The sequence below is a fragment of the Xiphophorus couchianus genome, chromosome 17 (assembly GCF_001444195.1).
Source record: "Xiphophorus couchianus chromosome 17, X_couchianus-1.0, whole genome shotgun sequence".
NCBI lineage: Eukaryota > Metazoa > Chordata > Actinopteri > Cyprinodontiformes > Poeciliidae > Xiphophorus > Xiphophorus couchianus.
In genome coordinates, this window is record NC_040244.1 from 17,031,644 (window position 1) to 17,054,447 (window position 22,804).

Genomic DNA, 22,804 nt, shown 5'->3' on the forward strand with positions numbered 1-22,804 from the left:
CCGTAACATACTCATGATTTAAAATGATCACGTTTTTTGTTTTTATTTATTTTCATTTCTTGTTTGTATCATGTAATATTCTTATTTTCTGCTGAAACCCAAGGCAGAGTTTTTGGTTTGTAATATCTGAAACCCAAAAATCACAAAAATGAACAGAAATTAATGCTTGAACTATGTCCCTCTGTGTAACAAATCCTTATATGGATTTCAGTTTTTAAGTGAAATTTCCTAAAGACAAAATGTTTTTGATCATGTTTTACATCAATACACCATAGAATATCAAATGTAAAAAACAGTTGGGTAAAAATATCCATCTTGCCATGCTCAAATTATTTTAGTTTTAATCATTTAGTGCTCGTCTTTGTGGCATTTTTTTTGCAGACCTGCTTCATAGCAGCAGAAGCTGCTCTGTGGTAGTCTAATACTTGCTGCCCCCTAGTGAACCTCATGTTGCACTAGCAGGAGACACTTGGTGCTGCAGCTGGATGAGGATAACATAAAAATAAATTAACACAAATTCTTTGTGTATTCCAACAAGTAGAAGCTGTATCTTATTCTAATGTCTTGAATTTAAAAATAGCTTATCCTATTCCAAACACTACATCCACGTGAAGAATCACTTTTCTACTGTTATCTTGTTAATCGTTGGCTTAGCAGCTTCAGTAAGTTTTATTGACATTATTTTAGATATTATCCAGATAGGTTTGTTTGGAATGGCTTAACACAAGTATGAGTGAGAGCAGAAAACTATCAGGACAGTGTTGTGCACAAATGAGGGATTAGATTTCACTGTGAGAAAGATGAGATGGAGAGAAGGGCTGACACTGGAGATGGAGGCTATTAGCAACAACTGCAAATACAAACCAGCTCTGCACATTTCTGTTTATTCACCTTCCATCTATTTAAAACACAATGTAAATTCAGAGAAATTTATATAAGAAAGAATAGGTCGCATCATGTCCATATAATGCGGATCCAAACAGTTCAGTTTTTTCTTACAGTCACAACTGATGAAGTCTCAGGACACTTTGCAAGTCGAATTCATATACAGTGAAACAAAATCAAATTCCATCTAAATCAGTTCATGTCCATACAGTTTTTTCCACACTGTAAAAAGAAAAAATAATGTCTCTAACTTACGTTAAGATAGGTTGACGGAATTTTGACGTACAGTATTTGTATAAATCACAGAAATCTTTTTGCAATGCTGTAGATTCTCTTCAAATTCAGACCAAATTGAAAACAATCCAGTTTATTTCTAATTATAGCACCAAATGTTACGATATTAATATTCAGTACAATAAAGTCTAATTGAACATGTAATGCCCATTGGTAAAAAAAATAAATACCCATTCAAAAAACTAAACCCAAAAAATCTCAGTAATTACATTTGCAGCAATGCATTCTCCATAACAAGCACATGGTGACAGTGGAAAGTAAGAACTCTCTATGAACAATAAGAAACATCCAGTAGAACAGAACCTCAGAGCTGAAGACAAAATGTTTTATTTAGTTACTTAGTTAAATGCTAGTGGACACATAAGATCAGTCCTCAGAATATTATATCAAACATCTGTCACAAATGAAAATATCCCACAACAGCTCACACCTTAAGGTCTCACTATTTATTTATTTTTTTTACTTTTTCATCTCATTTTTTAAAGCTAATTAGAGAATTAGTTTTTTTCCCCACATGCCAGTCAGGAAAAAAAAACATGACTGATCAATATCTTGCCATGCCAAACAGAATTATGGTTGTTATTTGCAGGTTTTCCACTCAGTAATCAATTTGTTCTCATGCAAAAATACAATAAAATACTAAATATTGCAGCAAAAATAAAACAATATAAAAATAAACTGTTAAAAAATATATAAACAAATAACTTAAATGACCTTGTTTCTACAAGATTTAAGAAGGTAAGTACAGCAGCCAGTATTTTGGTTCATGCAGTACAGTTACAAACAGTATGTCCTGTTTTGAGATTCTTCCAGCAGAAGGCCTCTTTTCTCCAAATGAACATGGTGTAATGGGTTCGGTCTGCATAGTTACATTAAAACAAGCTAAAATGCATCAGACGTATTTTAATAATAATCCATCAATACAATACAAGTCAGCACAAATCTCCCACCACTGTTGTCAAGCACAGAGGTGGAGGTCTGATTATATGGGTTGGTTTTGGAGCCTCCTTGCAGTCATTTGCCCCTTTCCAATAACATCTGCAGGTAGAACTTAGACACATTTTTGTGTGAGTTTTCTGAAACAATGTGCTCCACTGCCATAAGGCAAAGTTGTTACTCTCCCATTTGGTGGTTCAAGGGAATGTTTTAATAATTTTATAGTTTGTGTGACCAGTAGGGCCGCTATGGAGTGGTGCTTTATGTGGAAAACCTGTTATTAATGAAGAAATTAATAACAGCTGGGATGGGAAGCAGAATGGAAGCTGAGTCCAGATGAAAAACAAAGAAAATAAAGGAGAAATGAAACCTGAGCAGCAACAGAAATAAGTACTGCTCCAATAAAACAAATCCAGAACATAAATAATGAGAAGAGCTGAATCGACACAAAGAATGAACAAGATGTAAGAAAACAAACAAGAAAGAATTGATCAAAACAGAAAATTATTAAGGCTAAATGTCCAAACAACAAAGGGTCATAAGACCTGATACTTGGCCCAAACATGTTCATCCAAACACTACAGCAAATTCACAACGTAAAGACTGAAAAAATTGAAAGAAAAGGGGGGGGGGGGGGGGATCAAAGTGTTACGATAGCTTAGTCAAAGTTCAGACCTCAGCTCTGGATGTTTGACCAAAACGGGTGTCCGCAAATATCTCATTGAAAAGGTACTTTAAAAGTCCAAAGAACAGGGCCTATGATTTTAAGCTTAGCTATAATTTGATAATGCCAAAGAAACAACCAACACTTCCCATATATTTCTCTCTAATCCTTACATGGGGCGATCAACACCTTCATGGAATTTTTTCTTTCATGCTGTTTGTAATAACAGCAGGTTGCCACATTGCTTGTGTGGGCTGATGCTGAAAAGCTTCAGTCACCACACTAAGACATATCAACCCATTCTCACTCCCGACTTGTCATATATTCACTCTTTGGCAGGTTCCCTTAGTGTCACATGTTGACGCATCGGGTACCCGCTTTGGATAGCCCTAACCGTAACCCTAACCCTAACCTCTTATTTGTTCCTAGATTGTCGTTTTTGGATGCTTAGGGAGCTGTACAGCATTCAATGAGAGAACCCTTCTCGTCAGTGACGCAAAGGGGGTACCCGACGAGTCAACATGTGACGCAGAGGGAACCGTCCCAAAGTGTCATTATATGATGAGTGGGGAGTGAGAATGTGTTCTCACTTGTGCATTCTTCTTTGCAACCTGGATATATCACTGTTTTTACATGACACGTTATGTAACACAACATATCATCTAACTGTATCTGTGCAGACAAAAGGTGCAACAAGGAAATTAAACTATAACTGTGAAGTCTCTCTTAGTCATAGTTGAGGAAAAATACACCACTTTCTGGAACATGAATCCATTTTCAGGAGATATGTTTCACCTGAGCAGAGAATAAGATGGCTGCTGGAACTAGCCTATTTAGAGATATGATGTGCATTAGGCCTTCAAACCACTTCCTGTCTGTTGGTTAGTCTACAGGAAATCACATGACTGCTGCATCCTGCTGACAGTGAGTTCATGCTCTGATTGCATGCTTTATGACTATAAAGCCTGAAGAATCAACGATGGGCAGAATAGAGAAGCTTTCTTTTCTTTGATTCCTGGAAATGAAATCAGTCAGAAAAAGATGATATATAAATAGTAGATGACCAGAGCGACTGTAGCTGCTTACTTTTAGGAAGATGGTTGAATATTTATTAGAATTTCTAGTCCTTCAATTAAAATCTATGCTGACAATTATTTTGGACACCAAGTTTGGAATTGTGCCAATCATTTCACTTAATATTATCATTTAAAAATTGCCTATTAAAACAGCACTGTATAACTTTTATAAATAATAAATTTTTTGCATATTTTAAAAAACTATCACCATGTCGTGAAAATACTCTATATGAAACAAATGATCTGTGAAAAACTGGAGCTCCTCTGCCTTCTCCCTGTGGTCCAGAGCAAATATACTGCTCTGACAGAAACAACCAATCAGAGCTGGGAGGACGCTGTCAATCATTCTTGCGTATGTGCTGCTCATACCCTCCCCTTTCTTTCTGCTCTGGTTCATCACAACAGAGGCTGCAGTGGATGCTCAGGCTAGTTATCATGGCTATTGATGACGGCAGATAAATATCTTATTAAACAAGTTATTTCTCCAACATTAGCACATTTAGCAGCACGTACAGGAGATTGTTTGACAGCATCAAGACACGCCTTCTAGCTCTAATTGGTTGTTTATGACAGCGAGCGGCTTCTTCAGAGAGCAATGGCAGCACTGGGGGGAGATCTTTTCACAGATAATCTCTCTCATAATAAACTGTCACGACAGGGGGACAATTTTAATGTAATAAACATATTTTTGTAAAAGTTACATATTGTAGCTTTAAAGTAGCCTGGTAAAAACCAGTTTCTTGTTCTACGGTACTTGGTTCGTCCAGAGGGTCTGGGCTCTTGGTTGTTGATAAACGATTACGTCCTAGAGGCTCGGACTGTGTCGAAGTTTTAAATTTTACCCAATCGCTAACGTTTGTTAGTGACGTATGTAAAGTACCAGTTCATCACTATGAAAGCTAGCCAGAAGTTTCCTGCGCTGTAAGCAGCCATCCTGCAATACATAGAGAGAAGTGTTGATCCAAACCAGGCGGCTGTTTATGTTAGTTTAATATTTGGAAGTGTGATCAACACGGACTGAATGGCTTCCCTCACTTCCTCCACTGCCATCGTTAAACTACATTCAGACTACGATTCTAAAACAGAGCAGAAAATCTACTTTATTGTTCACAACTTCTCCTGGTGTTTACTGATTTAACCTACCAGAGAGAATTCAAGTGAAGGGGAGAGAGCCCACACTGTGCTGTAAGTGAGAATTTTTTTGAGCGGAATTGAACAGGAAGGTAGCTCTAGGTAGCTCTATTCAAGAGTCAAAAGTAAGGCCATCTAAAATTACATGAGCAACTTGAAATTGCCCAGTCCAGTCACAAACCCAACTAAATGTGGGTTTGGGACTTGAACAGAGTTGTACACAAAAAATTGTCTGTATATTTACTGGATTTAATTTTTCACCCCTTTTAAAAATATGAGGAATTAAAGCATTGCCACAGAATGAAAGACTTAGAACAGGATATGCATTTTTAAACACAACTATGTACAATTATCATTTAAAAAAGCAGCCAGCACACACATTTTACTGTATTGCCTTTATCTCTGTGTTATTAGTCAAAATACATGATGAATTAGGGTTTGTTGGTGTTTATTCTACTAACAACAGCTTGCTACATTTCGTGGAGGCTGAGGGTGAGAAGCTCCAATTACTTCACCAAGACTCGTCACTATAATATAAAAACCAGTTCCAGTGGATGTTATCTCCTGCTAGTGCAGCATTGGTTGTATTTCTTAAATAATGGTCTATTTGTTTTAACCGCTGAGCCCTCAATTACAGATAAATGTGACGAAAACAAACAGTGTGGAGTTTTTAGTGATCGTGGGGGGGGGGGAAGCATTTATGAAAAACTTTATATCCAAACCTAGGGATTGTTTGTAACCAGAGTGTAAGTGTGTAAGTGTTCTGGATCAAAGGTCAGATGCAGGAAGTGCTGGACATCTCCTGAATTTACAACAAAGCTGACAGCCAAGGACAGGCCACATGGATATGAGCCATGAGGCCTTCCTCTCACCCCACTCTAATGTTATCTACACATCCATAAGTGTAACTCCAGTTTTTAAGAACTTTACATAACTTCAGTTGCTCCTGAGCAAAAAGCCAAGCAAATTTTTTGTTATTTTCAAAAAATGCTGCTAGAGGTCACTTAGCAACACTGAGATACAGTTCATTGTATTTCAGTGAACTGATTTACTGAAATACATTAATTTTCAAATAATATTCATTAGTATTTTAAGAATGTTCACAGAGTAAAAACTGTCTTGGAATTAGCTTTAAAATAAGATATTTCCATTTATTCATATTTCCAATGGATTTCTTAAAATGTGTAAATGTTTAATTGGCCTGTTATTTGTTATGAATTGTATTGGATTTTTGTTGGCATGATTTATTTTTTAAAGGATTTTATTGACATGAATGTGAAACATTTAAAGTCCCTATTATGTATTTATCCATTTAAATACTTTGGGTTTTTTCCTTTTAATTTAACTTTTAGAATAAAGTGTCCCTATGTTTATGATGTTATCTTAACCAGGATTTTAGAGGAAGAGATGGTGACTCTCTGTAGCCTGGATATGAAGCTTTTATTTTGAGGTATGACTAAGTTTGGGTTTTTCCACATTGAAAAAAGTACTTCACAAAGCAGTTGTGGACCTCTTTATAAACTACGTTAGATGGAGTTTCAGTTCTTTAGTTTCAACACTCCTCTGCGCTGGAACCAAAACAGAAAAAACCTAAGGATGACAGAAGCTGATTATTCAGGACTGAAAACATTAGATTATTGCAGATTTACCCACAAGGTCAGAAATTAAATCTTCAAACCGTCTTTCTAATTTCTTATCAATTTATTTGTTACAAATCTGCATTTAGCATTTTATTTCCTTATATGTGTCAAATAAATGAGTTACTCTGAATTGTTGTTATTGTAATTGTCATTAACTTTTTTCCCTTTAGAGAATTGTGAATAAAGCTATACAAATAAACTTGGGTTGTCTTATCGTTTACGGGTTCTCTTTCTTTAGAGGCTCTGAAAACCGACATTACCCCTCACCTCTGCATCGCTGGCCTAGTTGAAGCTGAACGGGTTTAATCATAGGCTTTGGTCAGACTTCTGGTCTCTTAATTGGTTCGGCTCCCCACATGGGACATTCTTGCAGAACAGCCCCTCCCTAGTAGTCCCTCAGTGCGCAGGCGCATGGCTCTCGGCTGTCGGGGCAAGGCAAATTGACAGTATGGCGGCGGAGTGCAGCTGGAAGGATGCTACTGTCTCCCAGGATGTTTCTATCGCCGGCAGCACGTAAATGGACTATTGACGGCCCAGAAACCAGAGGATTCAGTGAGAACGGCCTGTCGCCCTGAGCTCTGAACATGGCCAGGCTCGCGGACTACTTTGTTGTGGTCGGTTACGATCTGGACAACCGAGGTTGGTGCTCCAGTTAGCCAGCCCTGTTAGCTTTAACGCCGTATTATTAGCTGTGAGTAAATAGGAGGCGGGGACCGGCCTGTACGCCATTTACAGCTGACCAATATTAGGCGCTGTCAGCAGCCTAAGCCGTCAAATTGAGGCCGGGGACTAGGAGGCCTCAGGGGGATTAGCGTACTTCAGTGCGACGCTGTCAAGTGTTGGCACGCATTTCTGACGGGAGAAGCCACTGAAATCACAGCTCTGCTGGAAGACTTTGCCTTGAAACAGCCTTTATCATTGCTAAAACAGCCATTATTTTTCTGTAAACTTGATGTATCTTCATTTGCTAAGAGCTAACAATTACCTAGCTGTAGAGTTGAATATAACTTGGTTCGCATTTATTCACAATTTCCCTGCTGTTTGTCTTTACAAGCATCACTTTGGGCACTTCACAAACAGCAGGGCACTTTCAGAAAGAAACGCTCGAATCAAACTGTTGGGAGCTTTAAGTGCTGCTGCAGACAGCAACCCGCTACTGCAGTCACCCCCAGCACAAAAACTTATAGAAATCGATGCTTCTTCTTGTCGGAGTTGATTATTGTTTTCTTTGTATGTGTTTGTGTGGATTAACCTAGATGGCTTGGCCCCTCCCTGACCGCCCTCCCGCGCCGCAGCTCTGCTTCCTTGCGTTGTTGGGACGGGGCTTGGACCGTTATCTGAGCCCCCCTCCCTTCATTCAGTCTTAGCCTTGGCCTAGATCTTAGCAGTATAATGGACCGTTTAATCATGAAATATTCAACTCGCCCATCCCATGGAAGAATGCAAACTTGTAACATGGCTAGAAGTTTCCATTGGAGTGGAGTTTTTCTTATGATTTATTAAGTGGCAGATTGTAACATGACAAGTCCCCCTGTGGCTAAAACCAGGCAGAGGGACTGGCTTTTATCACTGTGATGCAACAGCAGCTAGCATCACTTTCTTGGTTGCATGAAGTGACGTATTGCCTCTTATGCTGTAGTTGTTACGGAAGGGGCTGAACACAGGATGTTCTAAGGTGGACACTGCAAGCGCTGCAGAAACTTTCCTTCCTGTTCTACTCAGGTTGAATGCAGTGCGGCATAGAGCAAGCCTGTTAAAGGCATCTGGGAAGCATGCTTTAAAAGCCCCAGTGGCCTTAATGGAGAACAGCTTTCAGAGCCTGTAAAACACAACACTTATGGTTGATGACGATCGTTAGCATTGTGCTGCTGCTGCCTCAGTGTTTCGACTTGCTGCACTCGCTGTTAGGTTTCTAGATCGCAGCGTTATGTTGTGGTTCACCTGTAGCTGCAGGGAGTTTTGTGTGATGTGGAGATCAGACCGAACTGATCTGCTGTCAGTGTCAGACGCAATGTGGAGATATGGTGCTTAGATCAGACATTAGTTACAGACCCCCAGCCCAGCCACCCACTCCAGCCTTGGTCCTGTGAGGCTGCATGGCATAATGTGGCTGATTTTGCTTTGGAGGTTTACAGCTACTGATCATGAAATCAGTCAAACTCACTTTATTTAGATGCAGAATGTCACTTGTACAGTGACATTCTACGTACATCACTGTAGAATGTGATGTAGAATGCAGCGAAACAAACATTTGTTTTGCTGTTTTGTTTTAAAAAGATTATCTAATCAAGATAAGAAAAATACAAGCCCTTCTAGTGACATCACAGTATAGAGTTTTTGTATTATGCCAATTTTTTCTCTCTCCATTTTCATCTGTTAATCAAATTTCAAATTGTGTTTTGTATGACTGCAGCAGAACACTGGAGCTTAATAAGAGAACACAATGTAGATTTGTGGAAAATATGTCAACAAGTAAAATACAGATGCACAATATATTCAAATTTATTTTTTACAAGATCGCAGTAAGAAATATCAATATTAAAAAAAACCCAGCTTTCTAAGTATTAGTTGATTATTTAAGTACCATGAATTCAGGCCCCTTGTGTTAGTGAGATATTTGGTGACACTTGTGTAAATGCAGGGCTGCAATTGTAGCTGGTAGTAGGTCTGACACAATACGAGATAAATCAATTAATCACAGGATAAATTAAAACAAGCTCAATAATTTCCATTTGCCTAATTTATTATTTTTCTTTTTCCCTCTCTCATTTTACAAAAATCTGGATGCCAAACATCTTCAGTCCAGTGTGTTATTCTCAAGTAATTCTTCGTTTGAAGGACCATTTTGTTTTCGTTGTTCTTTTGATTTATTTCTGATGTTTTGAGTATTTAGTTTGGATATTTACAATGTCTTCCAGTTCCAGTGTTAAATGATCATTACTCATAGCCTGGATTCATGTTTAGCATCTCTGAAGCTGACAAGGATGTGAATATATATTGAGTCATTCTGAGGCCTACCATGTAATTCTCATTGCAAATATAAATACAATTGAAGCTGTGAGGGCAGATTGTATCTGTAGAGCTCAGCGTTGCCTCAACAACACCAGGACAAAAAGCAGTGGGAAAAAGCCTGATCAGATGATCAGAATATGTTTGGACCTGTTGATACTTATATGTACATTTATGCAAAGGTAAATCGGGGCATGTCTATATTATGTTTGTTCATGATGGGACAGATGGAACATGCTGGTATTTTAATTGTGAAAGCATGCTCCCAAAATATTAACCAGGATTTCAAAAAAGGACTTCACACACACTTTGAACCACCTTTTGGTATTTTGCTTTGAAAATATGACATGTATTGTTCAAGGCAGTAGACAGACTGAAAACCTTGTTTCTTAGCTTAATGAAGGATTTCCAGCAGGTAACATGAGTCTGCCAATCTGTTGCTCTTTTTTTAGAAATGTTCTGCCTCTTCTGGTTATTAAAGTTAAGTTTCCAGTAAGCCACTGACTGGTGGTCTTCCATCAGGTGTTTTTCCTTACGCTGCAGTGTGCCATTGACTTGTCAGCTGCTTTTTGAGGCTGGTGGATAAAAAAACTTACCTTATGTTTTTGCATTTATCTCTTGTTATTGTGGCGCTTTTCACTTTGAAGGTGTAGACAGGAAATGGTTGGAGAGAAAAGAGGGAAGGCTTTCAGCAAAGTTCTGAAGGTCTGGATCTCTACCCTGGACCTTTCCATAGAGAACTACAGCCCATGTTTATGGGAGCTGTCTCGGTTGTTTAGCCACCAGCCGCCCGTCTGCCTTTTTTTTATTTTTACTTGAAATACTGACACACACAGGGCTGTACTATTTTGGGAAAACATTCAATATTCAGCAACTTTATTGAATGTCTCAATTGAGAATGTGCAACATACTGCAAATATGTTGTCATGACTTGATTTGTGTGCAAAGTGAACATAGTAAGACTGTATGCAAGATTTGTTGACTATTATATTCCCATTGATATTATAGTTGATCATGTATTGATTCTGTTAGTCTAACTTCCTGATACAGATGACAGCAGCCATGGTGTGAGGTCACAGAGAAACATTTAAACGAGGAGAAACAAAGATGTCACCATCCCAATATTCAACAATAACAGTGCTTTCACATGACTTTCTAATATTGTTCTGTTAGAATGTTAGCAGCCTATACAGATACTGTAAAGATAAAGAAACATTGTGTTCATTCCAACATCATTCACAGCTGCTGCTTAGGCAATAAATCACCTTCCTGTGTTGCATGCAGATTCAGTTTCTTAATGACTTTCAAAATATTTTTGTAACATTCTAAAGATTAGCACCACTAAATATTCAAAGATTCAAGGATTTTCTATTGTCATACCACCTAGCTAGCTCATGGTACGAAATTTGGACTCAGGTCCCATATCAAGAAATCCACCACATAGAAAAATAAATTACTTTATTGTTTATTTATTTAAGTGATAAATATAAATATATATATAATATATATTTTATTGGCATATAGAACATGAACATGTAGTACAAATAAAATCAACTAATATAATATTGCAATGAGACTGAATTAGAAATATATTCTGTAGTCTTAGTGACAGATTTGACCTCAACATGGATTTCTGGTTTTCTTTGAGCTCTGACATGTTGATTCATGTTGTCACCGACTTAGATTTGTGTTCAACTAAAGAATATTCTACTTAAAGGGGAATAAATATGCTAATTTCTTCTTAAATTCATAAAAGCATGCTTTTGGTTTAAGTGCATAGTTAATAAATGGTGGTGCAAAAAAAATCCTCTAACAGCCAATAATCGCTGCATTCAGTGCTGTGGCAGGGAGAAACCTCCTGTTAACGCTGCTTTAAAAGTGAACAAAGTGCCTGAAGCTAAAATTACCAATTGGTAGTTTGCCAAGATTTGTTGTTTGAGTAGAACACAGGTGTTCTTAAATTCTGTCATTTTATACTTTGACTCATAGATTGCAGTGTAAGGTTGATGCTTTCTCTGAAATGTTTAGAGCTACTGAAGAGTGCCTCTGCTGTGTTTTAGCAGAGGAGGAAAGGAAAAGAGAAAAAACAGACATGATTTTATACAGACAGTATCTTTGTTTGTTTTTGTAATATTTTGATTTTCTTAGATGTGTTCTTCCTAAAATCTCCAGAAGGTTTTTTTTCAGCCATTGTTTTCACTACAGGTCACTTCTAATTGAACAGGTAGAAATAAGATGAACACATACCGAGGAGTTTGTTTCCTCCAGAAGACTTGCTAGTGGTCGGGCCGCCATGTTTTTCTATTTTAAAATGTTTAGTTGGCAGGAAATGTAAAAATATTACCAGGTAATTTACATGTTACTGAAAGACATTGGTTGCAATAGTTAAGCACACAACTATAGAATCTTAAAAACAACAAACCAAAAAAAAAAAAAAAGCAATTACAATAAATATCAGTGTTTTTTACTGCAAGGGTTTCCCTCAGTGTATTATAAGCCTGGTGGGCCACCAGGCTTTCCTTGTGCTCTGCCAGGCTAAGCATTGCTTATTTATTTAAGTTTTAAAAAAATGTTTGCATTTGTTTAAGACTTGTTTGTTGGTGTTCAGATATTAATCTTCCAATAGCACATAATTATGAAGTGATATTTTCAAAATTTCTGTCAACTTTAAATATTTTTTAGCTCAAAAACACAGTGGGCCAAGGGCTGAATGACTGCCAAGCGCCCAACCATCGGGCTTAGCAAGTTTTCTGGGGGAAACCTTGCACTTCTGCTAAATCCCAATCTATTCTGCCCAAGGCATAAATGAACTGAGTAGCTGCTTAGACATAAAAGCTACAATTTTAACACAGATCACTGTTTAGTAACTTCAGGGGTGCAGCCGTGACGGTGTGCGAGGCGGCCACCACATGGAGATGCCAGCAGTTTTATTGGTGACCCCACACTCTCTGCTTCACTCCCTGTTTATAACAGGGACACTCCAGGCTTATAATACACCGATAAGTTCTCATGAGTCTGGACAAAGATTAGAACACTGTTCCTGATCATATTTTGAGTTGAATGATGAAAACACTCATTGATAATGTAAATGAAAAGTAATAACTGCATTCCTGACACAGTGAGCTGTTTAGAATTGTTGATGCCATTTTTTAAATTCTCATTTGTTAAAAATAAATAATTGTTTAGTTGTAAATGTGACAGAATGTTGTTTTGCCCAGTTTTATATGTAGGAACATTAACAAACATAGTAAATCTTCAGGAACCAATCCGTAGCTGTCACATCTGCATGCATCACCCCACCAATCCACTGCTGACTCTGTTTTTAGCTCAGAGAAAACTCACAAAACCATGTTACACAGCTGATAATCATGCAGGAAAGCATGTATGCAGGCCTAAATAATCAGTCATGTTACCCTGAAAATGAACAACAATGGGAGTGACACTGAGCTGCAGTAGAAGGAAAAATGAACAGATTTGCTTTTGATTCTTTCAGTCTAATTAAATGAAACAACAAAGAAGTAATAGTGAACTCAGAACCCAGGGAACATGAAGTTTACAGCAAAACGCTTTCTGGTATAATAACTAGAACTACAACCAACACAACGTCCCTCTCTGGATCACCAGGTATCCAGGGTAACTTCATCTGTCCAGACAGCAGCATCAGCACCCTCCTCATGACTGCTGTTGTCTCAGAAATAGCTCCTGCTGGTATCCTGGCTCTAGTTCTCCTCTAGGCTCCATTTTTTGCAGAAAGCTCTTGTCTGTGTGTACAGCCCACGCTCTTCAGAGACCTGAAGCCATTTTTCTGCCGCTTCCTTTTTCCTGTCAGATATGTGTTCACTTTCTTCAAATCTTATTCTTAGGTATAAAAAAATGCACAAACTAGTGAAAGTGGTTCATAGTGGTGAGATAAAGCCTGGCAGAAAGCAGCTTCAAGAGGGAGCTGACCTTGATTCTAAGAATACGAGGAATTTTCTCCGTTCAGTTGAGTTTCCGCTTGTCCCTCAATATTTCAGCCATCCTGTCCCAGTCATTGTGTGTGACTGTGGTTGCTGATTGTCATCCAGTGGAATGTTTTACATGTGTAGGCGCTGACAGCTTCACAGCTGACGTCATCGCCGCTCTGCTGCTGTACTGTGGCACAGCTACTAACAGGAACACAACTTCCTCTGCTCATTCTTTCATTTCATTAGACTAATGTTCCTGTCTGATAATGATAATTGGCATAGCTAACAGCTAGGCATGAGACTGTATGACATTTTCCTGTAGCCTTTTCCACAGTTCCAAAAGACAAAAATGTAAAAACGTTTCTTATTTCTTAACTTAAAAGAAAGAAGCAATCATTTTATTCCTACTGTTTCTAAAATAATTAAACATATTGATTGCTATTAAGTATTGCTTATTAAACCTGTCAGGGGAGTTTTCCTTTCTACTGTCGCTGTTTGCATGAGGGATTGCTGCAAATTTGACGACATACACAGTGCACCTGATACCTGACCAGATGGAGTGAATTCTACAAATCAGAGACCTGGTTTGATAACTAGCATTAACTTGGAATGAGCTTAGTTGACTTTTAATGTTATTGTATGATTCAATTGTATTTACCTTTTTGAAATTCTTCTCTTTGAAATGTGATTTGAGACATTTTTTGTTGTGAGCTGGAGCTGAATTGAAAACTGTATTGACTACAATTGAAAAATTTATATTGAGGGTTTTTTAATAGAAATAGTAGGTTTGGATAACAATTTTGTCTTTTGGTCATTAATAAGTCGTAGCATATGTTCCTAAACAAGGGGTGAGCATTTATCAAATCGTTTATCATTTATTGTGATAAATTTCTCATAAGAATTTTGATTTATTGTTGTCACAAGAATTCCAAATAATAAAGTTTGAAAAAAAAACCCCTAAACTGTGCGTATTGTTGGGATTGTTAGTTTTAGTATTTTCTCCACCGTTTGTTCAATATATAGTCATTTAGTGATGCAAATCCCGTTTATGTGATAAGAAGTCATAAAAAATTTTTTTTGTCACATTTATTTCTATCACAATAGTACCAGCCCTATACCATAAACTAATTTTGATTAAACCCAGAGAAAGTGCATCACATTACAGCCTGCTAAAAATGGTTGACTAAAAAAATTATGGAAGTTTCTGCTTTTGTTTCATTCATCAAATACAAAAAAAATTGTTTACATTTATTCATTATTTTAATATTGAAACAAAATTAAGAAACAACAACAACAAAAAAAGACAAAATACCTGTTTGATGACTTTTTTTTAACTGACAGAGCATTTCCCAGTTTGCAGTAGTATACTTACCTCAGCCAGATGACCAACGTGCAGCAGCAGGTGTGGGAGGGGCAGTACTGTGTTACTGTCAGGTGTAGGAAACTCTGCTGTCTCAATGCTCGATAAAGACTTTAAGATAAGGGAGTGGTAATTGGGAACATTTTAGTGGTTTATACCTGTTTGAAACCTTGGTAAACCTCAAACCAGTAACCTGTTCATGCCTGCTATGAGATGCTGAGCTGTCGCCTGGGGGTCAGAGCCTCTCTGCATTTGTTTCGTGCCACTGAAGCGTCATGTTGCTGCTTACATTGTGCTCAGCCAAGGTACAAATATCTCAGCAGTGGATTTTGGAGCTGTCGTTGCTGCCTGTGGGTGGAGGAGAGTCCAAAGTTGCCAGGGTGTTGTCCTCCTGCAAGAGTCTCTTGAGAAACTCTACAGCATGCCTGTGTGTTTTGACAGCGATTCGTCATTTGTTGAGCACCCAGTAGCCAATTGGATTTATGGTCTGAGGCTGAAACAGGAAGCTGGGGAGAGGACTCCAGGGAGACTTGTGTTTAAAGCGACAATCCAGATTGTCCCCCTGTGCTTGCGTGGAAAGCAGGAAAACTGAGTGTTTGTTTGGTTTGTGTACTTGTGTGTGAGGCGCTGTCTGCAGCAGCACTGAGCTACACACACACACAGAGACAGACAATGCTTAAATACACAACTAGAGTCTTAAAAACAACAAAAAATACAATAAAATAATAATATAAATTATTTGCACTTCCCAATTAAGTCATCAGTCAGTGGATCTTAAAACACTTTATAATGCTGATCACATTTAGAGCCCAAGGCATAATTGAACCAAGCAGCTGCTTAAGGCCCCCAGGACTTCAGGGGCTCCATAAATGGTTACATTTGAACACAAACCACAGATATAGAAATGTAACATTTGTTTATTGAGAATATCAATGTTGTTAAATTTGATTGAATGGTTTCAGCATAGATAAATTAAAAGGCTTTGAATTGTTTACTATTTCAATTTAAGATTTTAAGGAGCTGGCAAGTTTACTTTGTAAAAATGCAAATAATGTTAATAGTAAGATGGTTTTGTTACCATAGCTATGAGTTTAATCCTTTGTGTTTGAACTCAGCCTGTTCACAAATACATCTCAACAAATTACAATGATCAGTGATTGCATTTAAGCTCTAGAAAACAACTAGACTCCCTCTTCCAGATCCCATTAAGTCTATACTGAAATGCTGCTAGTGATCCTGATTAGGGCTGTTGTAAACGAATATTTTAGTAATTGAGTAATCTATTATTCTTACTATTAATCGAGTAATCGGATAAAAAAAAAGAAACAGTAAAACATTGGTGAATCTAACATAACAGCAGTGTTACTATTGCATATGAACATCAGTCCAATTTTTCACATTTGAGCTTCCCTAATAATAACTTTTCTGTAGTTTAGAAAATTAACTCGTAACAATAATAGCTCCAAGTTAACCTGAAGAAAAGTTATACAAAAATTTGAAATTATCTTCAGTTCAATAATAAAGAGGCAGGCTCAGAAATACGCTTATAAAAAATGTCTATACTCTTTGCGTTTCGGTAGTCATCTTCAGTGAGCTTAATAGACGAACTCTCACCTTCTCCAGACATTTATAGCTTTTGTGTTTATATTAGCGACGGGATTTGACACCTTCGTTCGTCACACACAGAAACATCTACCATCTACGTGCCGCCACGACGCTCATCGCCACTCATTTGTTGAGACTGGGATGATATGAAATAAATTTTCTGGTTCGTCCATAAAAATACACTTATGTTAATTATCTAATTCGCAGTTTACAGTCTATACTATCCGCTCACCTGTATAGATGGAGCTGCAGTGCTCTTCCCCGCCGTTCGCTCTGGACACCGGCCACCAGGCAGCATCTCTGGGAGGAGAAAAGCTGCTGTATTCCAAGCATCGCGCCAGTTATTTTAAGGATGCTTATCGGTCCCCCGAAAAACTACAAAAGACCCAGACATTATCATCAATCAATAAAATCCTCCCAGGCTGAGCTTGAAAACTGGTCATTATGCTGCTAACACTTAGCTCTCGTCAGCAACTCAGGCAGAAGTCAGAGCTCCGCGCAACGCAAGTAATAACCTGGCCGGAACATGGTGCGCTAAATAATAGAATATAATTTAACGAAGCTTCGAGGCAGATAAATTTTCCTCAAGGAATTTTAATAATCGAGGTACTTGAATCACCCGAGGAATCGTTTCAGCCCTATGCTCCTAGCAGAAAGAGGTGCCCCTAAATCAAATTCTGTTCAAGGCTTCATCCAACATTGAACCGGCCTTGCTTGATGATCTAGAGTTACATTGAGAGACAAACATAGTTTAAATTTATCTGGCACCACTAAGGCCCGCCAGGCTTATGGTAAACTGGAGGAAACCCTGCATAACCAACAATATATGCTCTGACTGCCTTCTTTAAGTTGAACAAAAATCCCAGAAGATGGGAACATGTGATTAAATGGATAATAAGTTCAGTTCGCTTTATGTAGCGAAAACAAACAAATTGATTTATACACAAATGGAGTCAGTTCAATCCATCATGCAGATTCTTGGCTTAAAACAGTACTATCAAGCTTAGTTTCTTCCATTAGTGTGTTCAAGTAGTTTTCTATGTGAGCCAATTCAGCCAATTGCATTGAGTCATTGACTTTGCAGAGTCTTTCATACCCAGCATGCATGTGGTGATGGTAGAAAGCAATGACCCTCCAGCTGAACCCTACTCAGTGTTAGCAGCTAGCTGGCTGCAGTCTGAGAGGATGGAGCAGAGACACAAAAGAAACACACAGAAACTTTTTTAAAGGCTTTGTATGTAAGAAAAATTATTTCTCTGTATAGATGTAGATATAGATTAGTCTGATGTGATGACTCTGAACGCAGACTTTGAAAAAATGAATCTGGACACCAATCATCCCTGCAGTTATTTCTCAGGCTGTCTGACTAACTGATTGCTCTGCAGCATTTACAGAGCCTCCTACATGATGAACATTGAATCCAGAATGCTGCCACAGGTTTTGCTCTTGTTGCTTTATTTTGTACTTTGGTTCTAAAAGATGAAATCATAGGAAGTTACAGATACAGTTGCGGATTATAAATACCCTCCAGACTAATAGAGGAAATAGAAAGCTCTTTGCCTGAAGCCATGGCCACTGGGTTAATGGTGTGTGTGCATGTGTGTGTGTGTGCTGAAAGTGGCCAGCTACTTCCTCCTCCTCTTCGGAGCAGGGCTGCTGCTATTCAGGCCCTCCAGAAATAATTCTCACACTGAAGCTTTGATGGGGACAGAGTGGTGCTGGGCCACAGCCATGGTTGTGCTGCACAGATGTCGGCTGGCAGGAGCTCTGCTCAGATGGGCTGCCTGCTTGGTCATTGCTGGCAACTTGACACACACTAGTGAGTATTTACTGCTTTACCTTGGTAACCTTTATTTATCTCACACATACAGACTAGGAAATGCAGCCATTTTTCTTTTCCATTTCCTCTAAAAGGAAAACTTGTTCCCATTTGATTTTTGAGATTAGTAGAAAAACTATTTCTATAAAAGCAATAAAGGGAATTAAAATAAGTGTCAATTTTAATGATGCAGCTTTAATCTCAGGGTGTGTGTTGACCAGCGGTGTGCTGCAGTGTGTGTTGTAAACGAGGGAGATGAAGCCCACAGCGCCACCCTCACAACCTCATTCCTTAACACACATGCGTCTGTTGGCTGCAGGATGGATACACACTCAAAGTCCTTCACACAACATCTGCATTTATACCAAGATCAGGCAGCCTGTTCACTGAATCAGTTCATTTCCCTGGTTCTTATTCAGGAGTAAAAGGGGCTTCAATGCCAGGCCTGTCACTGTTACGAACTTTGCTAGATGATAAATTGTCCCAGAAATAATTGTATGATATAAGTATGATATTACTGTTTTGAGACCATTTTCATGGAACCTCATGTGACTCCAGAGGGACATGCCTCACTAACAATTATCATATAATTGATGAATTATATGCAAGTACGTACTCTCAAAGATCAATAAACGTTCATTTCTAAAGAACAATTAACACCAGAACTGGAAGACATTTTAAATATGCAAAATAAAAAAACAACAAAACAAATCAAACACTTTAAATAAAAACAAACTGGATTATGAAGTTTTTGTAAACAAAATTGCCCTTCATTAGGCTCAGACAGGTAAGAAAGGCAAAACTGGCATTTAGGACTTTTGTGATTATTGAGCTCATTTTAATTCATCATGCGATTTATTGCTTATTGCAACAGGTTTATGAAATGCATAAGCACTCCACACATTTCAGTTTTATTTGTAAAAACAGTTGAAGTCCATGTGTGCTTTTTTCTACTTTGCAATTACAAAATCTTCCTTGTGCTGCTGCTTGTTCTGGTGTTTGTGGTTGTTGGCTAAGAAAAAATGAGATGGTTCAAAAGTGTGAATGTGAATACTTTTACAAAACACTTATGTGCAAATTTATGCTGTTCTGTAAAATAAACAGAACGCTTCAGAATAAAAGTAAAATTCCATTTTGATGAGCTTGAGAGAATATTTTAAAAACACTTAAATTTATGTATTTGTAGATAATGAACCACTTTAGAAGATAAGCCTGAATCAGAACATCACAGTTCAACTTTCCAAAATTAACACCTTCATCATGGTATAAACTCTACCAAAGCCAAGCATTTATTTGAAGGTTAGATTTTTAAAGATTAAGAAGGAATTAAATATGGCAGCAGCGAGAAGACGATCTTACTGTGGTTTGATAGTGATGGTGGAATTCAGGGAATTTAGCTGCTCCCCTCCCAGGACAAAGGCTTATCAGTGGGGCTCACACTCAGCATGGTGGAGCTCAAAGGAAGCAATCATTCAGATCCAGAGGGTGATTCCAGCGCCTAAGGACAACTTTTCATGTGTTCATCTGTTAGGAGGAGGGATTCATAGGCTGATGCTTAAATCTGTTAAGTGAAAAATAGATGCACATTTAATGGTAGATAAATATTACAACAATCCTTTTGGTATGGCTGCTAATCCTTAGAATCCTAAGTTCATCTATCTGAAATTAAAGCCATGGTATATCTTAAATTTAGAAAATAGATGCAAGTTAGCCTTGAATGCATTACATTTTGTCATGGCAGAATTATTTTTTGTCATATGTAGTTTTTTTTTTTTTCCCCTGCTGGATTTTCTGTCAGGTATAAGCTTTAGTAATGCAGAGACATCTTCATTGCTTTCTGTAACACGAGGCAGTTGAGGCTATCACTGACTAGCTGCTAATACATACTTAATAGTTAGTTACTTTTTTTCGTCTGTTATGGGTAAGTGCAAATCTATGGCTGGTTGGCAACACGTTCATTTTCGCCACTGACCCCCTTCTGTTGCCAACCCACTGGAGGCCAGGCACATTCTGTGCAAAAAGAAACTTAAGTTCAACACTATGAGGGTTAAGACTGTAGGAAACTGTAGTATGAGAAACACAACGCTGCTGCCAAGAGCCACAAACACAACCCAGAAATGTTGGACGTTTTGCCTTTGCTTGATTGTAACGCAGCAGGATGTCATTAAAAATGTCTAAAGTCTTAAATTTGACTTGCTGAAAACTGCAGATATCCTGAGTATTTCTTTTTGTTTGTTCAGTCATATCCCATTCAGCCTTTTATGTGGAACCCATAGTAGTTTTGTATATTTACAGTTTTTTAGTACGTTAGCTGAATGTGAGAGGATGCAGAGGTACTGAGACTGTTCAAACATATTTATATAAATATGGAGGTTGCAAGGTTGTTCACGAATATGTATGCAGGAAGAAGTATGTATTTCTATAGTATCTTGATTTTTAAATTGTATGTAATTTAATGTACATAAATGTCCTACCAGGACTGGAGTTGTGAATTAGCTGTAGCTGTGTACTGTTGCTTGTTTTGTTATATGTTTGTGTGCATTGTCACTGTCAAATAAACTAAAAAATGAAAATGAAATGGATATTTGCATAAGAAATAAGATTATCAAAGCACTGAAAGTCCGTGTGACTTTGATTTTGCGAGTAAGTTTGTGTTTCAGAGAAGTAGAGAGGGTGCCTCCTTTAACCTGAAGTGTAGGCTGTGGCTGCTTTCTTGTGCAGGTGCATATGCACTGCTTTATGTCATGTTTCCTGCTCGTCTCCCTTCCCCCGTTTCTGTCAATATATGAGACAATGTGGTTTGTTGCTGGTTACTCGGGTAACAAGAATACATTTTCTGTGTATATATGTTTCTAATTAGTTTGTTTTAACTTTTAAAGGTCAGAGGTCATTTTTAGCTTTCAGGTTTAGAAGTGTTTGGTTCAGAGATTAGCTGGATGGGCCCAGTAGAGTCAAAGATGCCACTGAATGCTTTATGCAGGGTTTATGGTTCCCGCTGCAGTATTTTGAGCTAGTTCACAAATGTTGATATGTTGATGGACGGATGGGCAGAGGAGTCCCAGAAGGAAGATGACAAGCAGATTAAGGTCATCTATCAATAGAACCGTTCCTGTGGTCTGATGAGACCAAGACAAATTTGTTTGTTCCAGATGGTGTCAACAGTGGGTGGTGGCAACTAGGTGAAGAGTACAAAGGCACATGTTGCTTTCCTGTAGTCAAGAATGGTGGTGAAAGTGTCATGTTTGGGGCTATTTGAGCGCTTTCATCTCTAAGTCTACCATCACATTAGTTACAGAGCAGCTTTAGGATACCGGAGTCAATGTTTGGGTGTAACCATCACAACACTCTGAGCTCAGTTTCATAGAAATGTTGTGGCAGAGCTGAAGGTCCGGTCAGAAGGAATAGGCCAGACTTCCAGCAAATTGTTGTGAGAAGCTTGTGACAAATAGAAATAATTTAGCTAATTCTAGCTGATCTAAAAAGTGAGAAATCTTGTCAGGTTTATTAACAGGAAGTGAGGGAGGAAATGGTTACGTGTTGCCAAGGGACTGCAGATGCGAATTAGATTATGCTATAATGTGGATGGTGACATTTATGTTTTGTCCTTTTCTAAATCAAGTCTATTTGTTATTAATACATACGGTGTATGTAAATAGTCATTGGCGAATGTGGGTGACCTGTTATTTAGAATAAAAAGCAGATAGAATGTATTGTGTGGACTTTCATAGGTCTGCCTTTTGTTCATCAGACGACATCTTACTGTGAAACTTTAAGGCCTTTCCTACTTTAAAGAAAAGCTAAATTGTGTCCAGCCAGGCAGTGCTGGCCATTTTCTCTCTTTTCATTTTGTTTCTGGCTCTGCATGGTGGAGTATTAAGGGGGAGGGGGCAGCAGCAGCAGCTTTGGAGAAACGATGTGAGTTTGCTGAAGAACTTTTGCTGAAAGAAAATGCCCCCGCCCCTCCAACACCCGCCCTCCTTTCACCATTGTGTCCAAGGCTATGGAGCTAGCCAGACGGAGCTGATTCCTAAATGGTAGATTAGCTTGAACAGTTGGGTTTGAACATGAACTAATTCATTAAAAATAGTGTTTATTTTTAATGAATTAAAAATAAACACTATTTATTTTTAATTCTGAGCTCTCAACTGATCAGTTTCCAGCAAACTGATTGGTCAATCAGTTTGACCAATCAGATTAAACTTGTAATGCTCTATTATTGGTATTAATAATTCTGTAATGAAGGTATTATGTCACCCCTCTTCCTTTCTGCTGAATTAACTTTGCCTCAGTTCATCCTTAATACTTCATTTGTAGTTTTCTCCAGTGTCAAACTTTTGACATTTCCCACTGTCTAAACTGAGCTATTTTGTCCCAACTGCTATGGTTGCTGTGGAAACGCCATGATGTCGTGTCATTGTGGTTTGAAAGCTTATGAACA

At 38.1% G+C, this 22,804-nt stretch overlaps 1 protein-coding gene across 9 annotated transcripts in view; it reads left to right on the plus strand.

The window, feature by feature from the left end:
- The first annotated feature begins 7,040 nt into the window (after nucleotides 1–7,040).
- Nucleotides 7,041–22,804, plus strand: part of sbf1 (SET binding factor 1) — a 59,778-nt gene continuing 44,014 nt past the window's right edge. For all 9 annotated transcript variants that reach the window (XM_028043398.1, XM_028043403.1, XM_028043399.1 and 6 more), the window contains exon 1: nucleotides 7,041–7,265. In XM_028043398.1, the coding sequence (XP_027899199.1) occupies nucleotides 7,211–7,265 (55 nt within the window). In that variant the 5' untranslated portion in view covers nucleotides 7,041–7,210. The remainder of the gene's footprint in view (nucleotides 7,266–22,804) is intronic.